General features: G+C 59.6%; 2 protein-coding genes across 15 annotated transcripts in view; one reads left to right on the top strand and one right to left on the bottom strand.

The window, feature by feature from the left end:
* MCPH1 (microcephalin 1) overlaps nucleotides 1-23,407 on the bottom strand; it is a 156,862-nt gene that overhangs the window by 18,332 nt on the left and 115,123 nt on the right. Inside the window, exon 13 of one of the 13 annotated variants that reach the window (XM_036228995.1) lies at nucleotides 8,890-9,079. The exons of the other annotated variants lie outside the window; for them this stretch is intronic. Within the exon in view, the coding sequence (XP_036084888.1) occupies nucleotides 8,921-9,079 (159 nt within the window). The 3' untranslated portion in view covers nucleotides 8,890-8,920. Of the gene's footprint in view, nucleotides 1-8,889; nucleotides 9,080-23,407 lie in introns of those variants that run through there. 13 annotated transcript variants of the gene reach the window in all.
* ANGPT2 (angiopoietin 2) overlaps nucleotides 21,631-23,407 on the top strand; it is a 45,698-nt gene continuing 43,921 nt past the window's right edge. For both annotated transcript variants that reach the window (XM_016133374.2, XM_016133372.2), the window contains exon 1: nucleotides 21,631-23,051. In XM_016133374.2, the coding sequence (XP_015988860.1) occupies nucleotides 22,764-23,051 (288 nt within the window). In that variant the 5' untranslated portion in view covers nucleotides 21,631-22,763. The remainder of the gene's footprint in view (nucleotides 23,052-23,407) is intronic.

Raw genomic sequence — 23,407 nt, 5'->3', positions numbered from 1 at the left:
GTCACTATAACCCTTTCTGAGCCCTGGCCGCCCACTGGCTTCACCTGGGAGCTTCGGAAGCTACGAAGGCCCAGACTTGTCCCCACTGGACTCAGCTCGCCCCCGTCCCACGACTTTACGGGTTATGTGTATCTATTTACACTGTTTCCTACTTCGAGACCATGCTGGCCAGGCCCCACTCAGTTTACTGCGTCTCTTAAAGTCATCGAAGTGGAATAAAATCCAGAAACACAAAACAGGTTTCTTTCAGAGAGTGGCCGGAGGTCGGACCCAGGAGCAGAGTTTAAAAGAGCAAGATGCCAGTCGGGCCAAGGGGTGACTAAGGGAAGGAGATAAGATCTGTCTACAAATACCTGGCCGCTGTAAACAAGCAGGAAGGCCGCAGGGCCAGCACAACAAAGGCCCCGCAGGAATGTGCCGGTGGGAGGAAGCGGACAAGGCCGGGGGGCCTTCCTGCTGGAGGCGTCCGGAGGCCGCCCCACGCACCCCTGCGCCCCCGCCCGGGATGCGCCCCGGGGTTTGGGCCACCCGCCGGGACGCCCGGCTCTAACTAAGGCTTAGGAAAAACGTTCACAAAACTGGGGGGCCCTGCCTCTAAGACACTCGCCAGCCAGCAGAAGAGACAGGCGCAGACAATTGATCGAATTGGCGCATTCTGATCCTTTTTATACTAAAGTGGTGCTGGGAGAACAATACCGCAAAACCGTAAAAGACGGTGAAATTAATTTTTCCTGGAAATCTAGGGAATGCTTCCCAGGAGAGCTTGTCCCAGGAGACCGAGGACAAGGATATGTGCGTGCACACGTGCGTGTGTGCGTGTGTGCGTGTGTGTGCGAGTGGGTGATGGACAGGAGGGTGAATCGGGGATCAGCAGGGCAAGGCCGGGCAGGAGCCGGACCGGCGTGGCAGCTCGGCTCCAGGCACGGTGCGCTGAGAACCAGCTTTGTGAAAGGCCTTGAAGAGCTTGAACTTGATCTTGCTGGCAGAGAGAAGTCATTAGACGTTTAAGAGCAGAGTGGATGGATGAGGTCAGCTTTCCCGAGATGCGTTTACAAGGACGACGGCGGGCAGCGGCGGGGAGTGGGGGGTCATCGCGGCGGGAGCTGCAGCCGGCATGCACTGTTTCCACGACACTGGGTGCTGGGGAGGACTCGGGGTCTCCAGTTCCGGGGCTGCAAGGCTCAGTTTAACACTCCGCGTCCTGGGGCTCCAGTCCAAAGTCCTTCCGTCTTGCCTCTCACCGGCCCTCGTCGCCTGTCTCCCCGCGAGGGGTCAGCGGGTGTGAACACACGCGCCTGCTCGGCACGCTGAGCTCAGGGGCGCCAGGCCACCCTTTCCCTGCGGGCAGCGTGTGGGCCGTGGTTTCAGCGAACGCGGAGCCTGGGTCCGGCCAGCGCCGCGGCCCTCTGAGCGGGGGCATCTGCAGCTGGCAGGGGGTCCGGAGCCACCCGGGGCTTCCAGACCCATGTGGCTGCTGGTCGCAGGTCCCGATCAGCTTCTGCACGTCCTGCATCTCACACGCGTCCAAACCCGCACTTGCACCTACGGAGGTTTAATTCTTTCACTTCGCAGGAACCGCGTTTGGTCAGTGTTCGTTGGTCGGCAGTAACAACCACCTGGACTGAGAGAAGCCTTTCCACACAGAGCCGTAACGGGCCAGACTCGACGCAGAAACGTGGCCCTGCGAGTCTAGACTGTCCTCGGGATGGAGGTGAGCTGGAGGCCGGGGTGACAGCCGAACGGGTGTGTCCGTGCCACCGGGCCGCAGGGGCCGGCCACACTCCCGTGTGTGTGTCCGCCGTGCTCCTGGAGGGGCGGGCTCCCCAGCTCAGGGGGGTGCGGCCGGATCCAAGTGGGCTGAAGACCGTGACAGACCGTCACCGAACAAGACACACGGACGGCGAGTAAGCGCATCGGGGAAAGGCCGATTGAACTGCAGCGAGACGCCGCCTCGCACTGTCGGAATGGCCCGGAGTCTCCAGTGCCGCAGACCGAACTCTTGGCTGCCTCCGCTGCTGTCAGGCGCTCCTTTGCCGACCACCCAACAGCAAGGGGGACGCACACGGCCCCCACGCGCTTTCTCTGTGCTCCTCTCGAGCCCGATCTCCCGACTCGCGGTCCCTGTCGGAACGGCTCCGGCACCGCGGGCGGCGGCTCCTCATTCTGCACGCAGTGACTGCGCACGGTTTTCCTCGTTTCGCGCAGGGATGATCGCTCTGTGTGCGTGTGTGAGCTGCCCCTGCTTTACTTATTTAATCTCAAGATGTACACAATCTCCGACTGAATCTCCATGTAAATTCCTACCCCCTGCATTCCCACTGCTTTAAAAAAGAAAAAAAAACCCACAATGGAGATAAAAAGTAAGCGCAGGGGAAAACTACCAGGCCGTTTCCAACAACAGATGACTCAACTAGCACCTGAGAATGTGTCGTGCTTTGTGCGCCGAGGTTCTGAACTTCCTGTTTCAATAAAATACCAAACAAGTTGTGTTTCCTTTACAAATAAGCGATTACATCAAGCCCTGTTCCTACGATCTCAGGTTTTTGTCTCCGTTCCAACGTTTTCTTTGGCAAACGTAGAAACATTCTAATTAAAGTGGAGAGGAAAAGCAGCGCCGCTCGTCATGATAAGGGCACATCCTCGTTTTCGCGTTCTCTCGCTAGGTCACGCTCCCCTTGACTGCGCGGGGCAGGCGTCACGCAGTCCCGGACCGATGCCCAGGTGGTGCCTGGGAGCCTGAGTCACTCGGGAGAAACATTCCAAAGGTATCGATAATTCCTGTCACGAGGTTACCGTTCTCAGGAAAACATCCTTCCGGGCCCGGGGGAAGGCGTTCCCCTGGGCCACACGTAACCACATCGGGGTTCTTGCTAAGATCCCGAGATGAGAGGTGGCTTTCCTATGGGTGACTACGGGGTGGCGGTGCGCGAGTGGGGGGCGGGTGAGGAGGAGGGGGGCGGGGGCCAGTCTCACACCCTGGGAGCGCCTCGGATGTGCGCCTTCAGCCGCCCGATTAGAAGCCACGCGCTCGCCATCTAAATAGCTTAGATGCTTCTTAAAGCACGCGGTTTAGGGAGACGTGACCAGAACTCTTCGCCCTGCCCCCGGCCCCCCCAGGTCAAGCAGGGGCGTGTCCCATGTGCGTCCGCGTGCACGCCCGGCCCTCCGCCCGGCCCTCCGCGGAGCTCCAGTGACAGCCGGATCTCCGCGTCTTTCCACTGAAAAGCACTGTGGCTTGGAAAGTCAAACGTGAGCTGCAGCCACCAGGAGTGCAGCTCCGGCGTGGCTGACGTGAGCGACGGCCGGTTCCGGAAGCGCCGGCTAAGGCAGGCGCGGAGGGGCCCCGCGCAGCCCTTGTTCCCTGAGGGGGGCACGGCACCTGCCCCCCGAGACCGTACCCGGTCCCCTCCCCGCAGGAGGAGAGCCCCGCTTTCCCCGGGCCGAGGGCACACGTCACTCAGCGTCTCCTCTGGGCACGGGGAGGCAGCGCTCGGAACGCTGGACGCATGCCGCGCGGCCTCCCCCCGGGCGCAGGAGGGTGCCAGACGGCGCCCCGGGGCACACGCGGGGCCTGCGGGGACGGCGCCCACCCCGCGCAGTTCATGAGCCGTGACCCGTGGGGACGGCCGCCCGGAGCTGGCTGGGCCCGGGAGCCGGCCGCATCCTTCCCTCTGCCTTCCGGCGCGTGACCTCAGGCCCGCAGCGACACCGGCTTGGTACAAGGCGCAGTCCAGTGAGAGGCAGAGTCAGCATTCGGGCCCAATAAAAACTTCAAGATCTCTTCTAATATCGTTTTCAGTTGGGTGAAAAATGGGTCCCTCATGGCTCATTCTTTTGAGCATGACTAATGCGCGAAGCGACACTCCCTGAGCCGATGCGAAGCGCACGCGGGAAAATGCCTGCGAAGGACGTGGAAATTCGGTCCTGCTTGTTCGTTTGCTCGTTTTTGTAAATCAGTGAAAAGAAACCTTCCCGTGACCGAGCCTACCTACCGTTTAAATTCCTCGCCGGGCTTTCGCCGGCTCCCCTGTGGGGATCACTTTTCCTCTTTGCCAAAGTGCAAATGCAGGCCCACGGCGCACCTTCCCGAAGCTCTGCCGCGCGAAGCTGCCTTCACCGTCCCCGCCCGCCTGGGTCTCCTGACTGTCCCCAGCGCCGGCCCGACGGCTGCTTCCGGACCTGAGGCAGAGCAGCAGGTGCGGGGCCCCCGCCTCCCCTCCGAGCAAAGGCCCCTTGGCCCTGCGTCCTCACTGCCGACTTCTCCGTGGGTCAGGCCCCTCCATGCGGCTCCGTCCGCAACGCCGCCCGCTCGGCCTGCCGGGTCCTCGCGCCCCCGGCTCCCGCCTTCTCGGTGACTCGGTGACTCGGTGCCGGCCGTGCGCCCGCCAGCCGCGCCCCCCCTCACGCCCGTTTCCCAGTCACGCTGCCCCCCGTGTTCTTCCAGGCACTGCGTGCTCCTTCCGTTCACCCCTCTTCGCCCGCCTCCGCCGCCGGGACGAAGCCTCCACGGGGCGGTGCTGTGGGCTGAGCGCTTGTCCCCAGGTCCGGTCTCGGAAGCCTGTCCTGGGAGCCGGCCTGGCGGTGATGCGGACAGGTGGGAGCCACACTGTCCCAGGACTGGACTCACTCACAGCAATGCGCTCAGGTCCCCTGCAGGGCGGGCCCCGAGTCAGTCTCCTGGGAGGCGCTGCATGCTGGGGAGGGCGCCCCATCCCGGGGGACCCTGTCCTGGGGTGTCCTACTCAGTGAGGGGCGCCCTATCCCGGGGGACCCTGTCCCGGGGTGGTATCCTCTCCCGAGGGTGTCCTATGGGGGGTGGTATCCTGTGGGGCTGTCTTATCCAGGCGCTGTCCTCTCTAGGGGGTGCTATCTCGGCGAAGGGGCGGCAGCCTGCCCTGAGGCCGGACTGCGGTCAAGCCACAGGTGACGCTGTAACGGAGGCTCTGGCCGTCACCGGGCGCTCGGCTCACACACTCGCCCACGTGCCGCCGGCTGGCTCACGGGCTCTGCCCATTTGCTCCAATGAGTTTTCTTAAACCACGTAATCCTGTGCAGTGAGCGCTGCCTCCCGGCTCCTGCATGGGCGTCGCGCCTGATGGGGGCCTGGGGCACGCCAGTCCCCCCGCATCCCCCCGCATCCCCCCGCTGGCCACAGAGACACCGAGCCAGAACGGCCCCCGTCACGGCGCCGGCGACAAGAACACAGGGCCGCGGGGGTGGGGGCGGGGTGTCGCCCCTTTTCTCTCGGAACCTTCCGTTTGCCTGGGACTGCCTGCGGTGCGTCCTTCCCACTGGGGGGACGGCCATGTGCGCATGGGAAGAAAGCAGTGAGCCGAGTCTGCCCTCCGGGACCAGCGCCAGTCGCGGCGAGACACCACCTCGCCGGGGGAGGCCGCCTTCGCCGGGGGAGGCCGCTCAGCAACTTCAGAGCATCGCCCGCTCCCCGAGGCCACACTCACGGGACCCCACGCGCGGCGCGGAACGGTGACTGCGACCAACTGCGCGCACCCCCCTTGCGGCAGCACCGCAGCTAGACGCGCCGATGCAGCAGCAGCGGGTGCTGAGGCGCGACTGTTGGAGGCTCCGTGGGGCATCGTGGTGCGTGGCGCGGGCTGCCGAGTCGCTGACGCTGCCGGCCAGGGACAGGCCTCGTCTGTGAGCGGCCCGTTTTCCAGGAGAACGGCGCGCGGACGCGGCACGTGCCCGTCTGCCGCCCGCCGGCAGCGCGGCTGGGGGCTGCTCATGTCTCTGCGCGAGCGCCGATCAGGACAAGGGCACCGGCCACTCCGTGGGAGCCGCGGGCGGAGTGGCTCTCCGCCCTCACGCTTGGGTCGAGGAGGTCACTTCTGAACGTGAGCCCGCGCTCTGCGGCATCCACAGAGAAATGCCGGCTACCTGAAAAACGTCCCCAGAACTTGACCACGTTCGCAGGACGCGACCAGAACGACCGGCCCCATCACAGTGCAGGCCCTGCACTCACGTCTGCTCACGCAGCCCTGTGAGGAGACGGGCGCGGGGCGCACGCGTGCCCCTCCCACACCGGGGTGCCGTGGCCGTCTACGGGCGGGCCACTGGCCGGGGTTTCTGAGCCACGAGGCCCCTCCAGAGATTTCCTTTACAAACACAGTACCACTGGGAGCGCATTTCAGTGACAAGAATGGGTCACAAAACCTGTTGCTTGTGTGACATACTCAACCTGCTTTACCCACAGTGGCTCGGTCTGTCACTTCAGGGCGGAAGGGCGCCTGAGCTCGTCGGCAGACAGAGCGGCTGCATTCAGAGCCACACTGGAACCGTGCGGGCGCGTGAACCCTGGGCTTTCTGGCATGTTCCAAGCATTAGCGGCGGTCTCAGAGGCTGCGCCAGGGCCTTCTGCGTCCTGGCTGGCGCATGCCCGTCTCAGCCTTCGGAGGGTCCGGGCGTGACTTCCCAACCCCCAACGGCCCCTGACCGGGGGAGGAATCGCAGCCCGTCTGTGCGTAAGCCAGGTGAGTCGACTCTGTCCGTGCTGAAGAGGATCAACTAACTGCTTGAGATCGCAGACGACAGTGGCCTGAGAAGTATGTCTGAGACGTCTGAGACTCTCCACACGTTTGGGGTCAAAGGCAGAACACCCAGAGACTGTCACGAAAGCGCCGAGAAGCCGGCGTCCGCTGCCAGCACCCTGTCTCTGCGAGGTGGGGTTTTCTGCAGGGGCGGCCGCCCCAGCGAGACCGCGGAGTGGGCGGGACACAAGCCACACGCCTCGGGTGCCACTGTCTCCCGTCGCCCCCGGAAGGGACCGTTGCGGTGCAGGGAGACAAGCGCGGGGCTCCCACGGAGTCGGCATTACGCGAGCTCTGTAGTTATTTTACTGTATGTTACAAGGTAACAACAATAGAGATAAAGTACACGACAAATGTAACGGCTTGAATCGCCCTGAGGCCACTCCCCACCCGTCTGTGGAAAAGCTGCCTTCCACGGAACGGGCCCCTGGTGCAGAGGGGCTGCGGGCGCTCCGCCAGGAAGGGCTCACGCCTCGTTCCTCCTCCGCCCCGCGGCCCGAGCCAGGGCCCTGCACCGCTGAGCACGAACCCTGCTGTTTGAAAAACCACGCAAAAATTACGGGATAACAGGCAATTTCAGGATGGCTGTCGGATTTAGGGAGGGAGGAAGCAGATGGGATCAACTTTGTAAAACATTGTAAAATTTGCAATATTTAAGAAAAGTGAACGAAAAACGGAAGCGACAATAACAATTTATTAAGGTTCGGTAAAGCTGAATGGTGAGTGCATTCGTATTAAGCTATTTATATTCTCTACATGCTTGAGATACTTTATCGAATCTACGTATACAGAAAAAAGTCATTAACAATGACACTGTAGCACAGCTTCACATATTTGTTTCCTCAGTTTGCCTTGTAGAATTTTTCTCTCAATTCTGTCCTCTGGCATTTTGTTTGAAAAATGTTAAACACACCGCAAAGTTGGACGAACTTTACGGTAAACCCAAGGTACTCACCGCTACCTTGACACACACATGAAGTCACTGCCCTCTACTGCGTTTTAATAAACAAATGTAGAGAGCACCACGGGGGTCGGGACTGGGAATTCCCCGCGTTTCAGACTCGGCCGTCCCGACGGGGAGCCGCGTGCTCTGCAGACACGGCGCGGAAGCCACGAGGCCCGCACGGCCGCCTCTGCGCGTCCCCCTCAGACGTCAGTGGCACCACTGGACGGCGGAGCCCGGGTCTCTCTGAGGTCCTGGAACCCAGTGTCCCCCCCGGCCGGCGGCCCGGCGGACAAGGCGTGCTGGGCGGCGGGCTGAAAAGACGCTTAGAGGCTCCTGAAACGTCGCAAGTCTAAGGACGCCCAGGTTTTCACAGCCTGGCGGGCGGGAGGGAGAGCCCCTGCTGGGCTCACTGCTCGGCGCAGACCCGGGGCAGTGTCGGGGGGAAAGTCATTTGTGCACTTACTGACGTCCTGGGCCAGCAGCGAGGAATCGCTGTCACCAGGGTCATCACTCGACGTCTGACTGTCTGTGACTACCGCATGAGGTCAAGACCTTAATAAACAAGAGCCCCAGAGTGCGGTGGTGAGGTGGCCCCAAGCCAGTGAGCACGGCAACCACGGAATGCAGGCAAGTGGCCCACGAGAGCACTCGCGACCGATCGCTGCGCCGGGCGAGGTGGCCCCGAGGCTGCCCTGGCGCAGCGGAGTCACAGGGACGTCACGCGGCCTCGGCGTCCTCGTCCACGAAGCAGGGGCCGCCCAACCCCCGCCTCACAGCACTGTGCTGGCAGCTGGGGCAGCTGAGGAGCCTCTGGGAACTAAACTGCTCTTCAAAGTCTACAGTTTCCAAACTCATAATTTTTTTTGTTAACCTTTTTTTCTCCCAAAGTTAATGACTTATGCGAAGAACGAGCGGGCGGCTTTGCACAGAAGACGTGTGGATGGAGGCCCCGTCTGCCGGCCACCCAGGCGGCGGGACGGCCGGAGCCGGTCTGGGTTCTTGGGCCCCCGCCTCCCCCGGCCCCGCCTCCCCCGGCCCGGCCGCCGGCAGCCGCGCGCCCGCGCCAAGTCGTTGCTCGCGGCGCCGTCTCCACGCAGACCGGCGCCCCACGTGCCGCACGCGGAAACTCCCTCTTAGAGCCGCTTTCCAGGTTTCGGCCCCTTGTCAGTCTGAACCAGGAACCAAGAGACTCGGCGGCTTAGCTCCCACGCGACCCGAGCTGCGGCGCGGCCCACGGCTCCCGCGTCCGCCCCAGGCTGCTTTTTGCGTCGCCTGCTTCGCCTCTGGTGACGCGGGCGCCCGACACGCTGCAGGGAACAGAGCGAGCGCGTTCCTCTCTGCCCGGGCCCGGGACGGCCGTGGCGCGATCCCGCCCGCCGCCCTTCTCACCCGGTCCGCACGCGGCCGTCACGCACCCGGAGCGCAGGTCTTATCGCCGCGTGTCAAACACACCCGCGCGCTGCCGAAAGCGCTGTGAAGACGACTTTCCAGCTCTGCGCGGGGCCGTGGTCCCCGCGCCGAACGCCGTTCCTCGCTCACCGCGCTTTTCTACCGCAAAAAACTCTGACTCTGAAAACGAGGGTAGTGTCTGGAATGCAATGAAACGCGATAATTTGTGACCATACATGTCTTTTTTCATGCGTATTTTTTAGGTGTCTTAAAGTAAAACAGTTATTTATGAATTGAGACATCTCTTTTGAATTATTTCATTTCGATAGGCGCAGATGACAGAATTATCCAACACATGCTGCTGCGTCTTCGTGTCACGGTCTCAGGACAAATAACACAGGAAAGCGTTCAAACAGCTGCGCATCGACTTAGAAATCAGCAAGTCCTTGAGACCGGCCGCACACGTCATTCGGGCGCCGCACACGCGAGGAGAGCTGGGTGGGCGTCGACGCGCCTGGCTCTCATTCGCCTCCAGCGCAAGACCGAGAAGCGTCGCAGAGGAACGATGCCCGTGGCCGTGGCCGTGGCCGGGCGCAGCGGGCTCGCGGGGGCGTTTCCCGCCCCTCCCCGCTGCTCTTCCTGGAAACAGAAGCCCCGTTGTGAGGACGGCGTCCTTTCCGGGTGCCTGCTCTGCCAGTGACACCCAGAGCGCCACACGCTGATGTCACAAAGCCTGGAATTTCTGGTGGGAAACAGCGCTGGATGAACTCACTGGGCACTAGGATCCTGTTTCCATGCCGGCACCCTTAGTAATGAAACAGGAGGAAACAGGAAGTACGACATTATAAACAAACATTCCTCACCGCCAGTCTCATTCCAAAGCCGAAAGGTTTCCATGAATTGAGGTATCGATTCTTTTCAATAAGGAAGAAAAAGTGAGTCCTTAATAAGTGAAGAAAGTCCCACTGCCCTCTGAGTCCCGTGAAGTGGCTTTATTTCTGAGTCACTTGCCTCTGACGCCTGCAGACCTGCACTCCCCGAGACAGAGGAGGAAGACGTCCTGGGGAAATTCTTGTATGTTTATCACTTAGGGGCCGCGCGCTGAGTACTTAGTAAAGCCACTTATGCAGCCCCGAGTGTTTCCCGTGACTACCATTCCATCCCATTCTTTTGATGTTGTCATTCCCGTCCCCTACCCTTCTGATTGTTTTGTCTGACGCTCTAGAAGTGACGCCGAGATCCTAAGCTCTGTCAAGCCTCCGATTCCGGTCTCTTCCACGAGACCCGGGAGGCTGAGCAGTCCACCGCAGCGCCGGGGACCGCGACGCACTGGGCTGAGGGCAGCGGTCCCTGCGGGCCGGTGCCATGGGGACAGCTAATCTACAACTGGTGCGGACTGACTTTTGCCACACCTGCTTGGAGGACAGGTGAGAAGGGCAGGGTTCGTGTCTAATGCCCTAAGCGGTCACTCGCGCCGCATCCCACCATGGACACGTGGGGGCCAGCCCGCACCGCCCCGCCCTGTGGATGCAACAGAAAGACTCAGAACGCAGAGAGAGACCGTGGATTAGCCTGAACAGAATCAGTCACCCCCGGGACTCAGAAGTGCTCTCCTGGAGGGTGTTTATACTCCTGCGGTGCTGCCTCGGATGCCAGAAGTGGGGTGCAGTGAGCGGGGGTTCCCTATAGACGCAGTGGCCTTGCTAACCTAACCTGCCGATCAGACCGGCAACAGGAAGCCTCCTGTGCTTTATCTGGGCTTTCGGACTCTCAGGGGCGTCTGAGGCCGTCTGTGCTGCTGTGCCGACCGCACGCAAGGACGCCGTGCTTCTCGGGCACCCCACGCCCTGCCGCGTCCACGAACGGGCTCACGGCGACCCCGCCTCCGCCCGGCGGCATCTGCTCGCTTCCTGTCTCTGGGTCACATTTTGGTAATTACAGCAATTTTTAAACTTTGTCATCATCATTGCACTTGCTCTGGTGGTCTGCGATCGGTGATTTTTGATGTTGCTGTAGTAACTGTTTTGGGGTGCCATGAACTGTGCCCACATAAGATGGTAAATGTAATCGATGGATGCCGTGTGTGTTCTGACTGCTCCGCGCTCTCCCCCGACCTCGGCCTCCCTGATCCCTGAGGCACGACGGTACTGAAATCAGGCCAGCTGAGAACCCGACAACAGCCTCTGCGTCTTCAGGTGGAAGGAGGAGTCCCATGTCTTTCTCGTAATCGCTTTAGAAACGACTGAGCTCAGTGAGGAAGGCACGTTGAGAGCTGAGACGGGCCAAACGCTGGGCCTCTGCCCCAAACGCTTAGCCGAGCTGTGCGTGCAAAGCGGGAGCTCTCAAAGGAGCTGAAAAGTGCTCCTCCAGGGAGCACACGGCTGAGAGCAGAGTAAGCAGACTCGCTGCTCACGAGGAGACAGTCCCGGTGGTCTGGATGGAGACCAAGCGAGCCCAGTGCTCCCTGAAGCCAAAGGCGAATCCAGAGCAAGGCCCTGAGTCTCTTGGGTTCCTGGAGGCTGAGAGGCGGGGCAGCCACCGAAGAGAAGCCGGACGCTGGCGGAGGCCGGCCAGCGGGGCGCCGGGAAGGACCCCGTCTCCGTCACAGGTAAGTGCGCGGTGCACGGCAGGTGCCGGCAGACGCTGCGGCGCGCACGTCCTCCGGAAGGTCCAGCCAGGTCTCGACGAGGGAGGCGGCACTAAACACCGGCCTCTTGCTGGAGGAAGGTGCCGTCTGGGACTGTCACAGTCCCAGAGGAGGCGTCGGTGCCCGGCTCCGGAGCTTCCAGGGACAGGCCGACTCGCTCGCTGGCGGCTAATGCGGCCGGCGACTTTAAGGCGAAGCCAGGGCTCGCTTAGCTTCCCGCAGATCCGAGGGCCCCCAGGACTCCCGCCGGCTCTGGCCCGCCTTACTCTGTGAGAGGAGCGGAAAGCCTGGGTGACAGCGCGTCCGTCTGCGACACGGCCACCGGGCACTTTAAGCCCGCTCTGCAGCCCCGCGGCCCAGAAGGAAAGACTCCGCTCAGGATCTCGGTGCTCGCCGGCACTGCGCCGGTCCCCGCGAGCTCTGAGGGGGCGGACGTGGGGCGATGTCGTGTTAGTGCCTGCCGGCACAGCATCGTTCTGCAGCCGCGGATCGAGGAGGATTTTCACCTTCAGGTCTTACTCAGTAGTAATCAGAAATGCGTGTTTAAGGCGGTAGCTGCCACGGGCGGCGACCCCTCTGATGGCGCCGGGCGAAGTACACCGCGGACCTTCTGGGAAGCGGTCTCCATCTAGGGCCGTGAAGAACACCTGCGATTCTCGGGAAGAGGTCAGAACGTCCACGTTAGCAGGAGTTTGGAAGAAGCTGATCCCAGCCCTCGCGGGTGACTGTGAGGGTCCGAGCCTTCGGTGGAGGAGGTGGCCGCAGACGCGGGGGGCACGGCGCGGGGCCCCGAGACGCGACTGAGCTGCCGTCGTCTCGTGAGGAAACGGACAAGGAGGTGAGCGAAGACGAGGCTCCTTAGGGCGGGGCTCCTCCCGGGGGAGACGCTGTGAAGCCCGTTGGGATGACGGCAGAGATTTAGAATAAACGTGAACTGAGTCGACGAGGCGGCCGCAGGGTCTGGGGGGCTGACTCCGTCTTCAAGGACGTTCCGGGGTGCGGAGAATGCTGTCAAACGGCATCACGCGCTACAGAGACATCGATCGCAGAAGAGCCGACGGACGCGGTGAACTTCGCGGCTGCACTGCTCTAGGAAGCGGCCACAGCCTTCAGCAGGCACAGCCCGACCGGTCGGCAGCCACCCGTCCCCAGGCGAGACCCTCCACGGGCAGAGACCTACTCGCTGGGGCTCGGATGTTGGCTGGCGTGTTTAGCAACAGAGTGTTTTTAATTAAGGTACGTACATTTTTTTTTAAAAAAGACATGATGCTATCGCACGCTTACCGGACCACAGTACAGTGTAAACAACTTTTATATGCACTGGGAAATCAAAGAAACTCATGTGATTCGCTTTATTGTGATATTGACTTTACTGTGCAGATCAGGACCAAACCCACGGCATCTCTGAAGCGTGCCTGTACGGGGTAATTGTGTCACTGGGGACACGGTTTGACCCAACCTGTTTAGCAGAAGAACTGTGTTTGCATGAAAAAGACTTCACAGAAGAGCTACACCTTGTCAGAATACCACTACTGGGAAAATGCAAGCGAGCAGTAGAGGACCATCTTACTGTACACTTTAGAGTCGCTGCAAACTGCTTCGTGTGCCGTCAAGTTTTGGAAGAGAGCGAGTGAGGCTGTAGCCGGCGCTGAGGAATGCTTTCTAAGACAACCCCCAGCTGTAACGGTTTCAAAGAGGGCTGGGAACAACTGCTCTGGTAATGCGTTTATTGTGCATTTGTGGTGTGTCAGTTAGGGCTGGAAACAACTGCTCTGGTAATGCGTTTATTGTGCATCTGTGGTGTGTCAGTTCACGCCGGCAAAAAGCGGGTAAACTGAGATCACAATAACTTAGAGTTAGCCTGGAAAGAGCTCTTTACGCAATAATCTCCATCTGCTGTGTCTCCTTATAAACCAGTAGAAATGTTCTTGTGGGTGACTTTTGTTTGCACTAACTTTTAACTTCTTACGGCTCACTAAACCCTAGATCGTGATATGGAGGCAAACATTTAAGTAGAGGAGGAACTCGCATCTTGGGTGAAGTTGAAAATTGCCCCCTTCTGGTCCCGATTCTGCAGCCTTATTTTTAAAGTGTGTACTGATTCTGAATTCCGTTTGTAATTTTTTTTTTTATTACAAATTCGACTTACAAATCTGAGGGTTTCGATTACAGCCAAGTCTTGGAATTAGCAAGAGTTTCTGGGGAGTGGCCCAGCAGGAATGTCCCGGGGGTCTGAAGGTGATCAGAGACAGGACTATACATAGACTGCGGCCCTGGGGCCGGTGAGAATGTCAAGGTATCAAGTTCAGCCAAGGAACCGCGAGAGAGACACCAAATCAGAGTCCGGCCACCTGAGAGCAGCAAAAACTCAAAATTTAGGACAATGGGCTGGTGCATAGAAAGTACCCCTGGAGATGGTGCTGAAAACAGCTAGATAGGCCCCAACCACCGCGGAAGACGAAAGTCTCCGAGACGGGACAATGACGTTAAACGCAGTCGCCTCCGGGGTCAAGTCGGCCTGCCGGATGCTGGCGACATGTGAGGAATCTCTGACGGGGCACTGAGTCCTTGCAGTTCACCTCGGCCCCCTCCTTGAATCGTGGGGGCAGCTGAGTGAAGCCCCCGGGCGGGCTGCGCGGGGGAAAGGGGCGTCTTCCCGGGGAGTCGCTCCGCCGGCGGGGCGCGCCCACGAAGGCCACTCCAGCCTGGCGAGCGCCCCGGGGCTCGCCCGCAGAGAGGACGCGCAGACCCCGGCGGGGCGCTGTCCCCGAGGGTCGTGGCCCTGGAGGAGACGCCGAGCAGCACCCCCGGGAGGAGGGCACGCGGCTGGGGAGCGGCGGGGGCAGCGGCGCGATCGCCGTGGGCTGCGCGGGCGGATTCCGGCTCCGTGCGCTCAGCGGACGCGTAAAGACACTTTCCGCCGTGTGTGCGCGTGCGTGTGTTTGTGCGTGTGCGCGTGCGTGTGTGCGTGTGCGCGTGTGTGCGCGCGCGTGCACACACACACATGAGTCGGTGTCTGACTTCGGCATGTCGCGTGGTGTTTTTCTGCACTAAAACTACAATGTTCCTATTCAGGGCTGTATATTAGTCGATTTAAGTCCTAAGCACCTCATTTCTGTCAATGACAGATAAAAACGTGTTGAGTTTTGCCTGCTACCTCTTATGAGACCAGTAGAGGGAGCAGGTGAGTGTTTCAAGTGGATGTGATATTTGTGTTCTACGGGCCTCATCGCCTGCATTCTTTTTTTATTGTAGTCAAGCAAAATCGTTTGATTGATTAAAAAAAAAAGTCTCTGAAATGTGCATCAGGATGTGGGGGAAAATTAAACAATATTTTTTTTTTCCTGTAAATATCCTACTAGAATAGTTTCAGGGCTTTTGGACATTATTTTTTCTTGACGGAAACAGATGCCAAAATCTAGGCACCTTGATATGGCTATAAATGTCCTCTTTGCAGGCTCTGTAACAGTCACTTCATTTTTTTTCTTTTTGTATCAAATTTTTTTTTTTTTTTGAATTTAGACCCTCTCCTTGAAATAAAACATTTGAGCGAGTACAGTTCATTATTAACGGAGTGCCAAAAAGATCGCATCAGGCAGGGCTTAAGGAAAACAGTGGAGTGTACGTGTGTGAGAGTCCTAGGGAGGACTTACATCTTCAGCAGACAGCCATACTGATCCACGAGGGAACAAGAAAGGCACGGAGTATTTTTATACACTTGAATCAAATATCACTTCCTTTTATGCATAACTATTTATTATACTTCAAATACCATTCCTCAAAAACTATATTTCTTCAGAAATGGCTCTTTATAAATGTAGCTCCATAATCAAGACTAATTTCCCATAGGAAGATTCTTTTTAAATCAAGTCAGACCGATGGGAAAACCAAAGGGGGTCATGTGCTTTTATTTTTTTACTGCTTTGACACAAGTGATTTTATTTATGCTAACCTACAACCAAGAGAGATAATATATCTTAATGTAAATAGCACACATGACATTTGTATCTCTTATTTTAAAAGATTTCTCAATAATTAAGATAAAAATTTTATAAATTTAAACAAAGATTAATCTAGATGGCATTAAGCCACTTTCAAAAGGAAATTCATTCTGAGAAATTTTAGACAGTTCTTTAGTAGAATGGTTATGACAAAGAGACTAGACACATCTTCCACAAGCGGCAGAATCTGAATTCTCTACAATCTTGTTGAAATGAATTTAGGAACATTTAATATAAAATTACAGCTCAATAAGCCCACCTCAAAATCTCTGCTGAAATATTGTTAGTCAAAGGAATGATTTCATTGACTTTATATTGGTCATGTGTCAAACAGTCACCATTGCCATTAATCTACTGAAAGAAAATGTTTAGCATTTTTCTATGGGGAGAAAACAGGATACAGAATTATGGACAAAAATATTTTCAGGTCAATGTACTCATCTATTATTTTAGAATTTCATCCACTGTCCTTTCAAAGTCATGGTTTGGATCTTGACCTCTTAGGTGTTTTCTTTGATGAGAAGATAAAATATTCCATAAAAATATTAGAGAATAAAAATATTTAAAAATTAAACAGCATTTGAGATAACTTTTTGTTACAGGAGAATTATATAAACCAAAATATTCCTAAAAATTCAGGGAATTCATGATAAAATATTTTTTAAAAAGTTACTTGGCTTTTCCCCAAGTTTCTAGTAAATGAAAAGCTTTTTCTTTTGAAAATCTTTAAGGTAACTTATTACATATAACGTGGCTTTAAAAAAACAAACCTTTTTTAGCAGATGCTATGCTGGTTCTTGGCAGTACAAAATCTAAGAGATTCAGGAATCTTTTAAATTTCTTGAAGAAAAATCCGTCCTCTCTAAACATCTTTTAGGCATAATTTCACAATAAACACTCAGCTAATTAGAATGAATACTTAGTACCCTTTTAATTGAACTAACCCAAATAAGAATGATGACCACCTGAGAAGTCACCCGAAAAACATTTTCTCATGCTGTGGACCCTCTGACAGATCGTCCCCGCGCTTCTCAGTCACAGGAGAGACGGCTGCGAGAGGGGCGGTACCTGTCCCAGGTAAGCCGGTGCCACCTGGGCCTCTGCCCCGCACGCCCTGCACCTCCCCCGCCCGCGCCGCGGGGGAGCACAGGGCTGCGATCGCAGGCGAAGTGGCTCTTCCCAGGAAAGGAAATTGCCTGAAAGCACATCTGGCAAAGGGCTTTTCCTCCTCGCCCGGCGGGCAGATGCTCACCCTACCAAAACGCGCACTTCTCACCTTCTACAGAGGTGGGTCCTGCGGAGCCGAGCCCCTTTCTGAGCGGATGACCTCTCATTTGTTTCCTAAACATGTTGTGCCTCAAATGCTCTATATACTGAATTACAACTGGGATGGGAAATTGTGCTAAACGTGGCACCCTCCTTCATTCCAGAAACGGTGTATATTCTCAAAGGTACACCACACTCTCCTAGCTAGCTACATCGGGGGACATCAGAGGTGAAGAAAAGAGAAAAAAATGGTTAAAGCCAGAAAACTGAAACCGTCGCCAGGATGACTATCTGATGCAGCGAGGTGACCGGCTGGGTCCCCGGGGTCTCTCCTAAGCCGGAGGGTGCAGGCGGGTGCTAAGTCTGCACTGACGTGTGCACCTGGGAGAGGACCGGGCCCACCCTCAGGTGATGCAGGACGGTGACCTGGCTGCTCCCGCCGGCGGGTGTCTGTGCGTGTGTGCTGCACAGAGGTGACGGCTGGTGTGAAATGGCCATTCTCAATCCCCTCCAAAGAAAGTCGAGCTTGGCCATGTGAAAACTGGGGTTAAAACTACTGCTTCCAATTCTTCGCTGTGAACGTAAAAGGAAAGCAAAGCAAGGCGCTTGGCTGGCAGGATTCTCGTCCCCTCCTCACGGAGCCTGGTTCCACACCCACGGAGAGGGGCCGCGCTTGCTTCCGGGGTGTGTGTGTGTGTGTGTGTGTGTGTCCTTTTCCTTCTGTCTTTACAGTAACTTTTAGGGGCTTTTCCTCTGGTACTTTTTCCAAATCCCAGGGCTGCGGATGACCTCTCGCAGCTCGCCAGCTTGGGGGTTTGGTTTCAGCTCCCGGCCAGCAGCTGCAGGGGGGGGGGACAGAGGGCCCCAGCCGCCGTGGTTCTCCAGGCTCCTTCAAACCCCCCGCGGGCACGGAGGAGGCGCAGGGCCCTCCCGCGGCTGTCACGGAGGAGTCCGACAGGGAGGCCTGCTTTGGGAAAGCCGGAACACACGTACGATGGTCGGCCCGTTGTGGCTTCCTCTTTAGCTCTCATTCATTATTGCATGCACTTTTTTGGGAGGAAAAGTAGTAAACACAGACTTTTCTCTAACAGTTTTACGTCCAGTGAACTTTCCAATGGGTGCACCCTGTGCGTGAACACACGCACGACTGGCTGTGGCTACTTTGGAAAAGGCGGGGCGGGGCGGGGGGGGGGTCGCCACACGTCTCTGAGGCCCCTTCGGGCTCCAGTGTGCTGGGCGCCCCCAGGCCTGAGTGTGCCCGGCTGTCCCCAGCCCCGCTTCCCGGGGCGCCTCAGTACCGAGCTCCTGCACCAGGAACACGGCTCTTTCCCAAACGCCAGGCCGCGCTGGCCAAAGGAGCCGCCCCGCAGCACCCCGAAGCCCGCAGGCGCCGGTGACGCGGTGAAAGCGCGGAGGCTGTGCTCGGTGGCAGTGACCCGAGCAGGTGTGCAACGGAGTCCAGAGGACCTGCCCAGCTGCCACGGAGAGGGGCTCCCGCCCCAAACGCGCGACGAACGCGGGGGCCTGCGCTCTCCCCATGCGCTCTGCGCCCAGGCTGGGCTCGCGTCTGCCGCTGGGGCTCTGGCCGTTCGCACACGCCCTCGACCCCGGGCCAGGCGACCCCACTTCCATCCGGATTTGCCCGACGACGCAAGCGTCCAGCTAAACTGGTACTAAACCGTCTCACTGGACAACAGCGGAGGTCACTGGGCCTGCTCGAAAGTCCGACCGGGGCCTGGGGGCTGCCCAGCGCCGTGCTGACCCGAAGGGGGGGGCATCCTCCCACAGGGCGACCACCCGAGAGCCGCACAGGCTGCTCCGGGTGGCCGGCGCCCCGGGGAGGTCGGGGTGCACCAGCTTCCACACCCCGGGGAGAAGGGGCTCAGGGTGTCCGTGGGCCGGGAGGCCTGCGGCCTTTCCCGCCCGCCAGGCTCGAGCAGCAGGGCACACGGAGGCCTCGGGGCCTCCGTCTCCGTAACGCGGGCCCTCTCTCGGGCGACAGGTAAGCGTGGCGCCATCTACCGGGATTCGCCTCTCACGGGAAACCGTGAGAACTGAAGGCGGCGCTGCAGAGACCAGACGGGGCGTCCGGAACGCCAGCGGATGGCACAGTCCCGGGCGGAGGACGAACTGCGCCCCTGGGGCGGGGGGGGATCCTGGCCGGGCGGGGGCGGCCCGGGCGGGGGGCGGCCTGCGGGGGGCCAGGATGGCGTTTCTCACAGCTGAGCGTCATTGCCTCTAGCTGGGCTCTCACGGGTCGGCGAGGAAAACTCGAGATTCTCTTCGAAAAGGGCTGGTTCTGAGAACGGCGGTGAGGCCTCACTGGGAGAGCGGGGGCCCCAGCAGGCTCCCCGCGAGCCTCCAGGCGGGTCTGCAGCGAGGGCCGCCAGCCACACCTGCCTCCCCCGGGGGCTGCCTGCGTTTCCTCGGGGAGCGCCACGCGCTCAGGGCCACCTGCGCCGGCCCCGCACAGGTGTGGCGGGCCTTCCCCCCCGGGCGGTCTGCCTGGCGCTTCCGCCCTGCCTTGCAGTTAAGGCCCAGCTTCGAAGTGGCCCCTCCTCCTCGGGGGAATGCTCCTGCCGCTGCCTTAGCCCCGATCCCAGGCCGTCCCACGGGTCTCGGGGCGGCAGAGGCGTGGCGAGTGCGCCTTTCCATCACGCTGTGCGGGGAGTGGCCTCAGGACCACGCCACGCCCCCCGGGCCCCCCCAGGCCCCCGTGGTCCCCCTGGGCCCCCCTTGGCATCAGTGGACCGCAGCCCACGGTTCTGAATGGCCAGTGAGCTGACAACGATTTTCACATTTTTTAATGGTTGAAAACAGTCCAGAAAAGACTATTTCACGAATGTGAGATTTACAAGAAATTCAAATTTCAGTGTCCACGTGGCCTGCGAAACCTGAAACGTTCACCGTTTGACCCTTTGCAGAAAAAGCGTGCCGACCCCTGGTCTAGGCCTTCCCCCAACCCCGCGGGAATTTCCATTTAGGAAGCCGCGAAGAGCCGCGGGGCTCACCGCCCTCCTGGGGGCCGAGAGCGCGCGGGGCCCAGGCCCGGGACAGGCGGCCTTCGTTCCTGCCCCGTCTCCCTCGCGAGCTGGGAAGCCCCTTCCCCTGGGCCCCCAGCGCCCGACACGACACGGCCGGAGGGGACTCGATTGCAGCGTCGCCTCAATCGGGCACCTGCCGGCCCGCGAGGCAGGTAAACGGGGTTCGCAACCACAGACGCAGCGCTAGCAGCGCGTACCCCGGGCCCTCGGCTGGGAAACCTGCACCCACGTTTGCATCTCACATTGCGGCTATCACGTGGTGGAGGAACCGGCCTCCCTTTGACCCGAAGCGCCAGTGACGAAGGGACGCGAACGCCCCGAAACCGCACGTGCCGTTCCGCGTCATTTTAATCCCAAAGGCACCACAACGGATCGCCCCACACGCGGGGAAACTGAGGCTTGGAGAAGCGAGGCATCTGCTTGCGGTTTCACTGAACCGGGGTTCAGTCTTATGTCCAGAGCCCGCGCGCCTCCTGCTCCGGCCAGAGTGGGGGCGCCCTCCTTCACCCCCTCGTGGAAAGCACGCTCTGCTCCAGCAGCCTGCCCCGCCCCGGGGGCCCCTGGGGCTTCCCCGGACAGTGACGCGGGCTGCTTTCTTCGGACACCGCGTGACTGGGCCCGTCCAGGGATGAGCCGGGCAGCGGTGCGGTGCCGCGTGCGGGCGCGGGCGCGAGCTGCCGTCGTCAGGCGCGGGCGACCTCTGCCCGGAGGAAGCCCCGGGGACAGGCCGCTGCTGCTTGAGGCCTGTCCTCAGTTTACGGAGAGGCGACGACGTGTCACTCAGAACTTGGTGAAAACGAAGGGCTCCCCCCATCCCGGGCCCTGGCGCAGGTGTGAGCCTACCTGAGGCCGCCTGGGCGCGGAGGGCGGTGCGTCCAGGGCCCGGGCCCCATGCGAAGTCCACGCGCACCCGAGAATTAACATCGTAATTCCGTGCCCCTGCGGCGACGGGAGACACGTCCAAACCTGCAGAGGGTTTTACGAGTTTATTTCAGCAAGACTGACGACAGCCCGCCGGAAGCAAAATGTCCATGGGCTGAGAACATGGTCCGAGAACGGCCGTTTGCGGCTCATTTTATGCATTAGAATCAAAAGAGGAGACATAGGGTGGTCACGTGACATCGCTGGGGGAGGAGGGGGCCGGCGACCGCAAAGCAGGGAGACACCCCCGTAACGCTGATGGGGGCAGAGTTTGGGGAGCCGGACAGCGAGGGGTCCGGTGCTCCCGCACAGTGGTTGTGCCTTCGAGGGGCGCGGAAAGGAAACCGACTCTGACGTCTCTCGGGCACGTTATCCTGGATGCCCAGAGACGACGGCGGGTTTGAAGGTAAAGACCGCCCCTTGTCGGGGAGGCGAGAGGGCGGGGCCTGTGCTTAGGACCTGCCCGGCCAGACCACCCTGTGTGGGGACTTCCCTCCCTGTCTGCGTTCTCGGCCCGCCGAGCAGCGACCCCGGCCCCCCGGCGCTTGCGGGGTTGGCCTGTGGACCCCTTTTCGTCCCCACCTGGAAGCTGACCTTGCACGGTGTGGACGGGCCCTGGCTTTCGCGGCACAGGTGGTCCCTCGGGTCACCGCGCCAGCCCTGTCCCCGCCGAGTGGCAAGGACACGCCCGTGCGCCGGGGAGCCACGGGCCTCCCCGCGTGCACCCCGGCTGCGGGGCTGGCAGGCCGCTCACCTCTAGGCGTCAGTGTCGTTATCAAGGAAGTGAGTAGGGGCGGTCACGGAGCCCGGAGCCGAGACCGAGAGCCCCGGGGTGAACCGGTCCCCGGCGTTTACAGACAAGGACGTCGGTGGTCGTGGAAAGGAGGTGAGGCGCCTGGGCTCGCTGAGCGGGCAGATGTAACTGATCTGGAAAGCGTCAGGACATGGTGGGGTCTGGGCAAATCCAGGCCTGGGGCCGGAGAACATCGCACGCCCACCCTCAACAGCCTGCCCCGGAGCTCGGTTTCTCCCTCAGCTGCGACTCAGACCATTCCCCAGCCCGGTCTATTTTAGGTTTATTTTGAATACTGAAGCGGATATTTTGTTTAAAAGATCAGACGTTGGAGCTCAGAAACTGACCTTCGTAACCTGATCTGATAAATCCAGATCTTCCCATCACTCTGTTTGCAAATGAAAACTGTCTTCTTAGCTAACAGTTCAAAACCGAGGGGCGCCCGCGAAGGGCGCCCCCACGGCCGGGCACAGCGTTCCCGGGAGCGCAACTCCTTCCCGTGTTCGCGATGACAAAAATAAACCAAAGTCCTGACATATTTGTAGTATTTTTATTCCTAAAGGAAAAAACAGGAACCTTCATTGTGCTTCAGAGTTATTGCCTCAGATACTTCGCCAGCCCAGCGCTGTGAATCGGTCTCAGACACAAGACCTGCTGCTCTCTCTAGGAAGTACTCAATTAGGGTGGCGTCTCGGAAAAGCCCAGGGGTCCTGTAGGCAGGGTGTCCCCGAGGGTTTCTGCAGCGCGCGGCCGTGGCCGCGAGGCGAGCATCGGGCGGGGATTCTTCCTGCTGCCTGGCTGCTGACCCCCCCACAGGAAGATAACGGACAAGCCAGGAGGGCGGAGCAGCCCACTCCACATGTCTGGCTGCTCTTATCAACTTATCACATAAGGAGAGGCGAGTGATTGATTCGGATCCCGACACGGCAGAATCTGGGGCAGAGAAACAAAGAAACACGAGCCGCGACCGGTGCCGTGCACACAGCCCTCCCAGCGAGCGGGGCGACTCTTCCTGCCGCCCTCTGACAGCTCCCTGCAGCCGGGAGCGAGGACAGCACCGAGCGGCAGGTCTGCGGCTCGGACAGGCGGGGAGGAGACGGCCACAGATGGCCCTGCAGCCGCGGCGGCGGGGCTGAGGGCGGCTGCGGACCGGGTCCCCGCGTGCCGAGGCGTCTGCTAAGCTGGTGGTCTGTTCCCGGCAGCGAGAGAGAATGTGGCAGCTTGTCTGCGTAGCCCTGAGCTGTGACCTCGCCGTGGCTGCCGCCTACAGCAGCTTTCGGAGGAGCGCGGACAGCGCAGGGAGGAGGCAGTACCAGGTCCAGCACGGCTCCTGCAGCTACACCTTCCTGCTGCCGGAGGCCGACGGCTGCCGCCCGCCCGCCAGCGCCTACGCGCCCAGCGCGGTGCAGAGGGACGCGCCCCTGGACTACGACGACTCCGTGCAGAGGCTGCAAGCGCTGGAGAGCATCATGGAGAACAACACGCAGTGGCTCCTGAAGGTAGGCGGCCGCCGAGAGGGGTGCTGTCCGCACGGCCCAAAGGGGGAAAAAGGAAAAGACGGGGGGGGGGGGGGCGAGAGCAGGGGAGTCGGTCGCTGAATGAATTATCCGCCTTCTTAGCCTGTGCCAAAGCAGAAGGTGGTCGCGGTCGGAAAGTGGAAAGGATTATTTGAAAAGAATGCCAGAATCGACAGGGAAAAACCTCGCGCGTTGGGGATCTTCATGAATAAAGCAGAGGAATGCTTGCAGGCTGTTCTGTTTGCTTAAGTCGTTTACACTCAGAAACACCCGCTGCCAGGGACCTTACGAGCCGGTCGCAGGCGTGTGAGGGAAGCTGTGATCAGCAGCGGGGCCAG

Source organism: Rousettus aegyptiacus, unplaced genomic scaffold (assembly GCF_014176215.1).
Source record: "Rousettus aegyptiacus isolate mRouAeg1 unplaced genomic scaffold, mRouAeg1.p scaffold_m13_p_11, whole genome shotgun sequence".
In the NCBI taxonomy this organism is placed as follows: Eukaryota; Metazoa; Chordata; class Mammalia; order Chiroptera; family Pteropodidae; genus Rousettus; species Rousettus aegyptiacus.
This window is presented reverse-complemented; position numbering and strand designations above follow the sequence as displayed.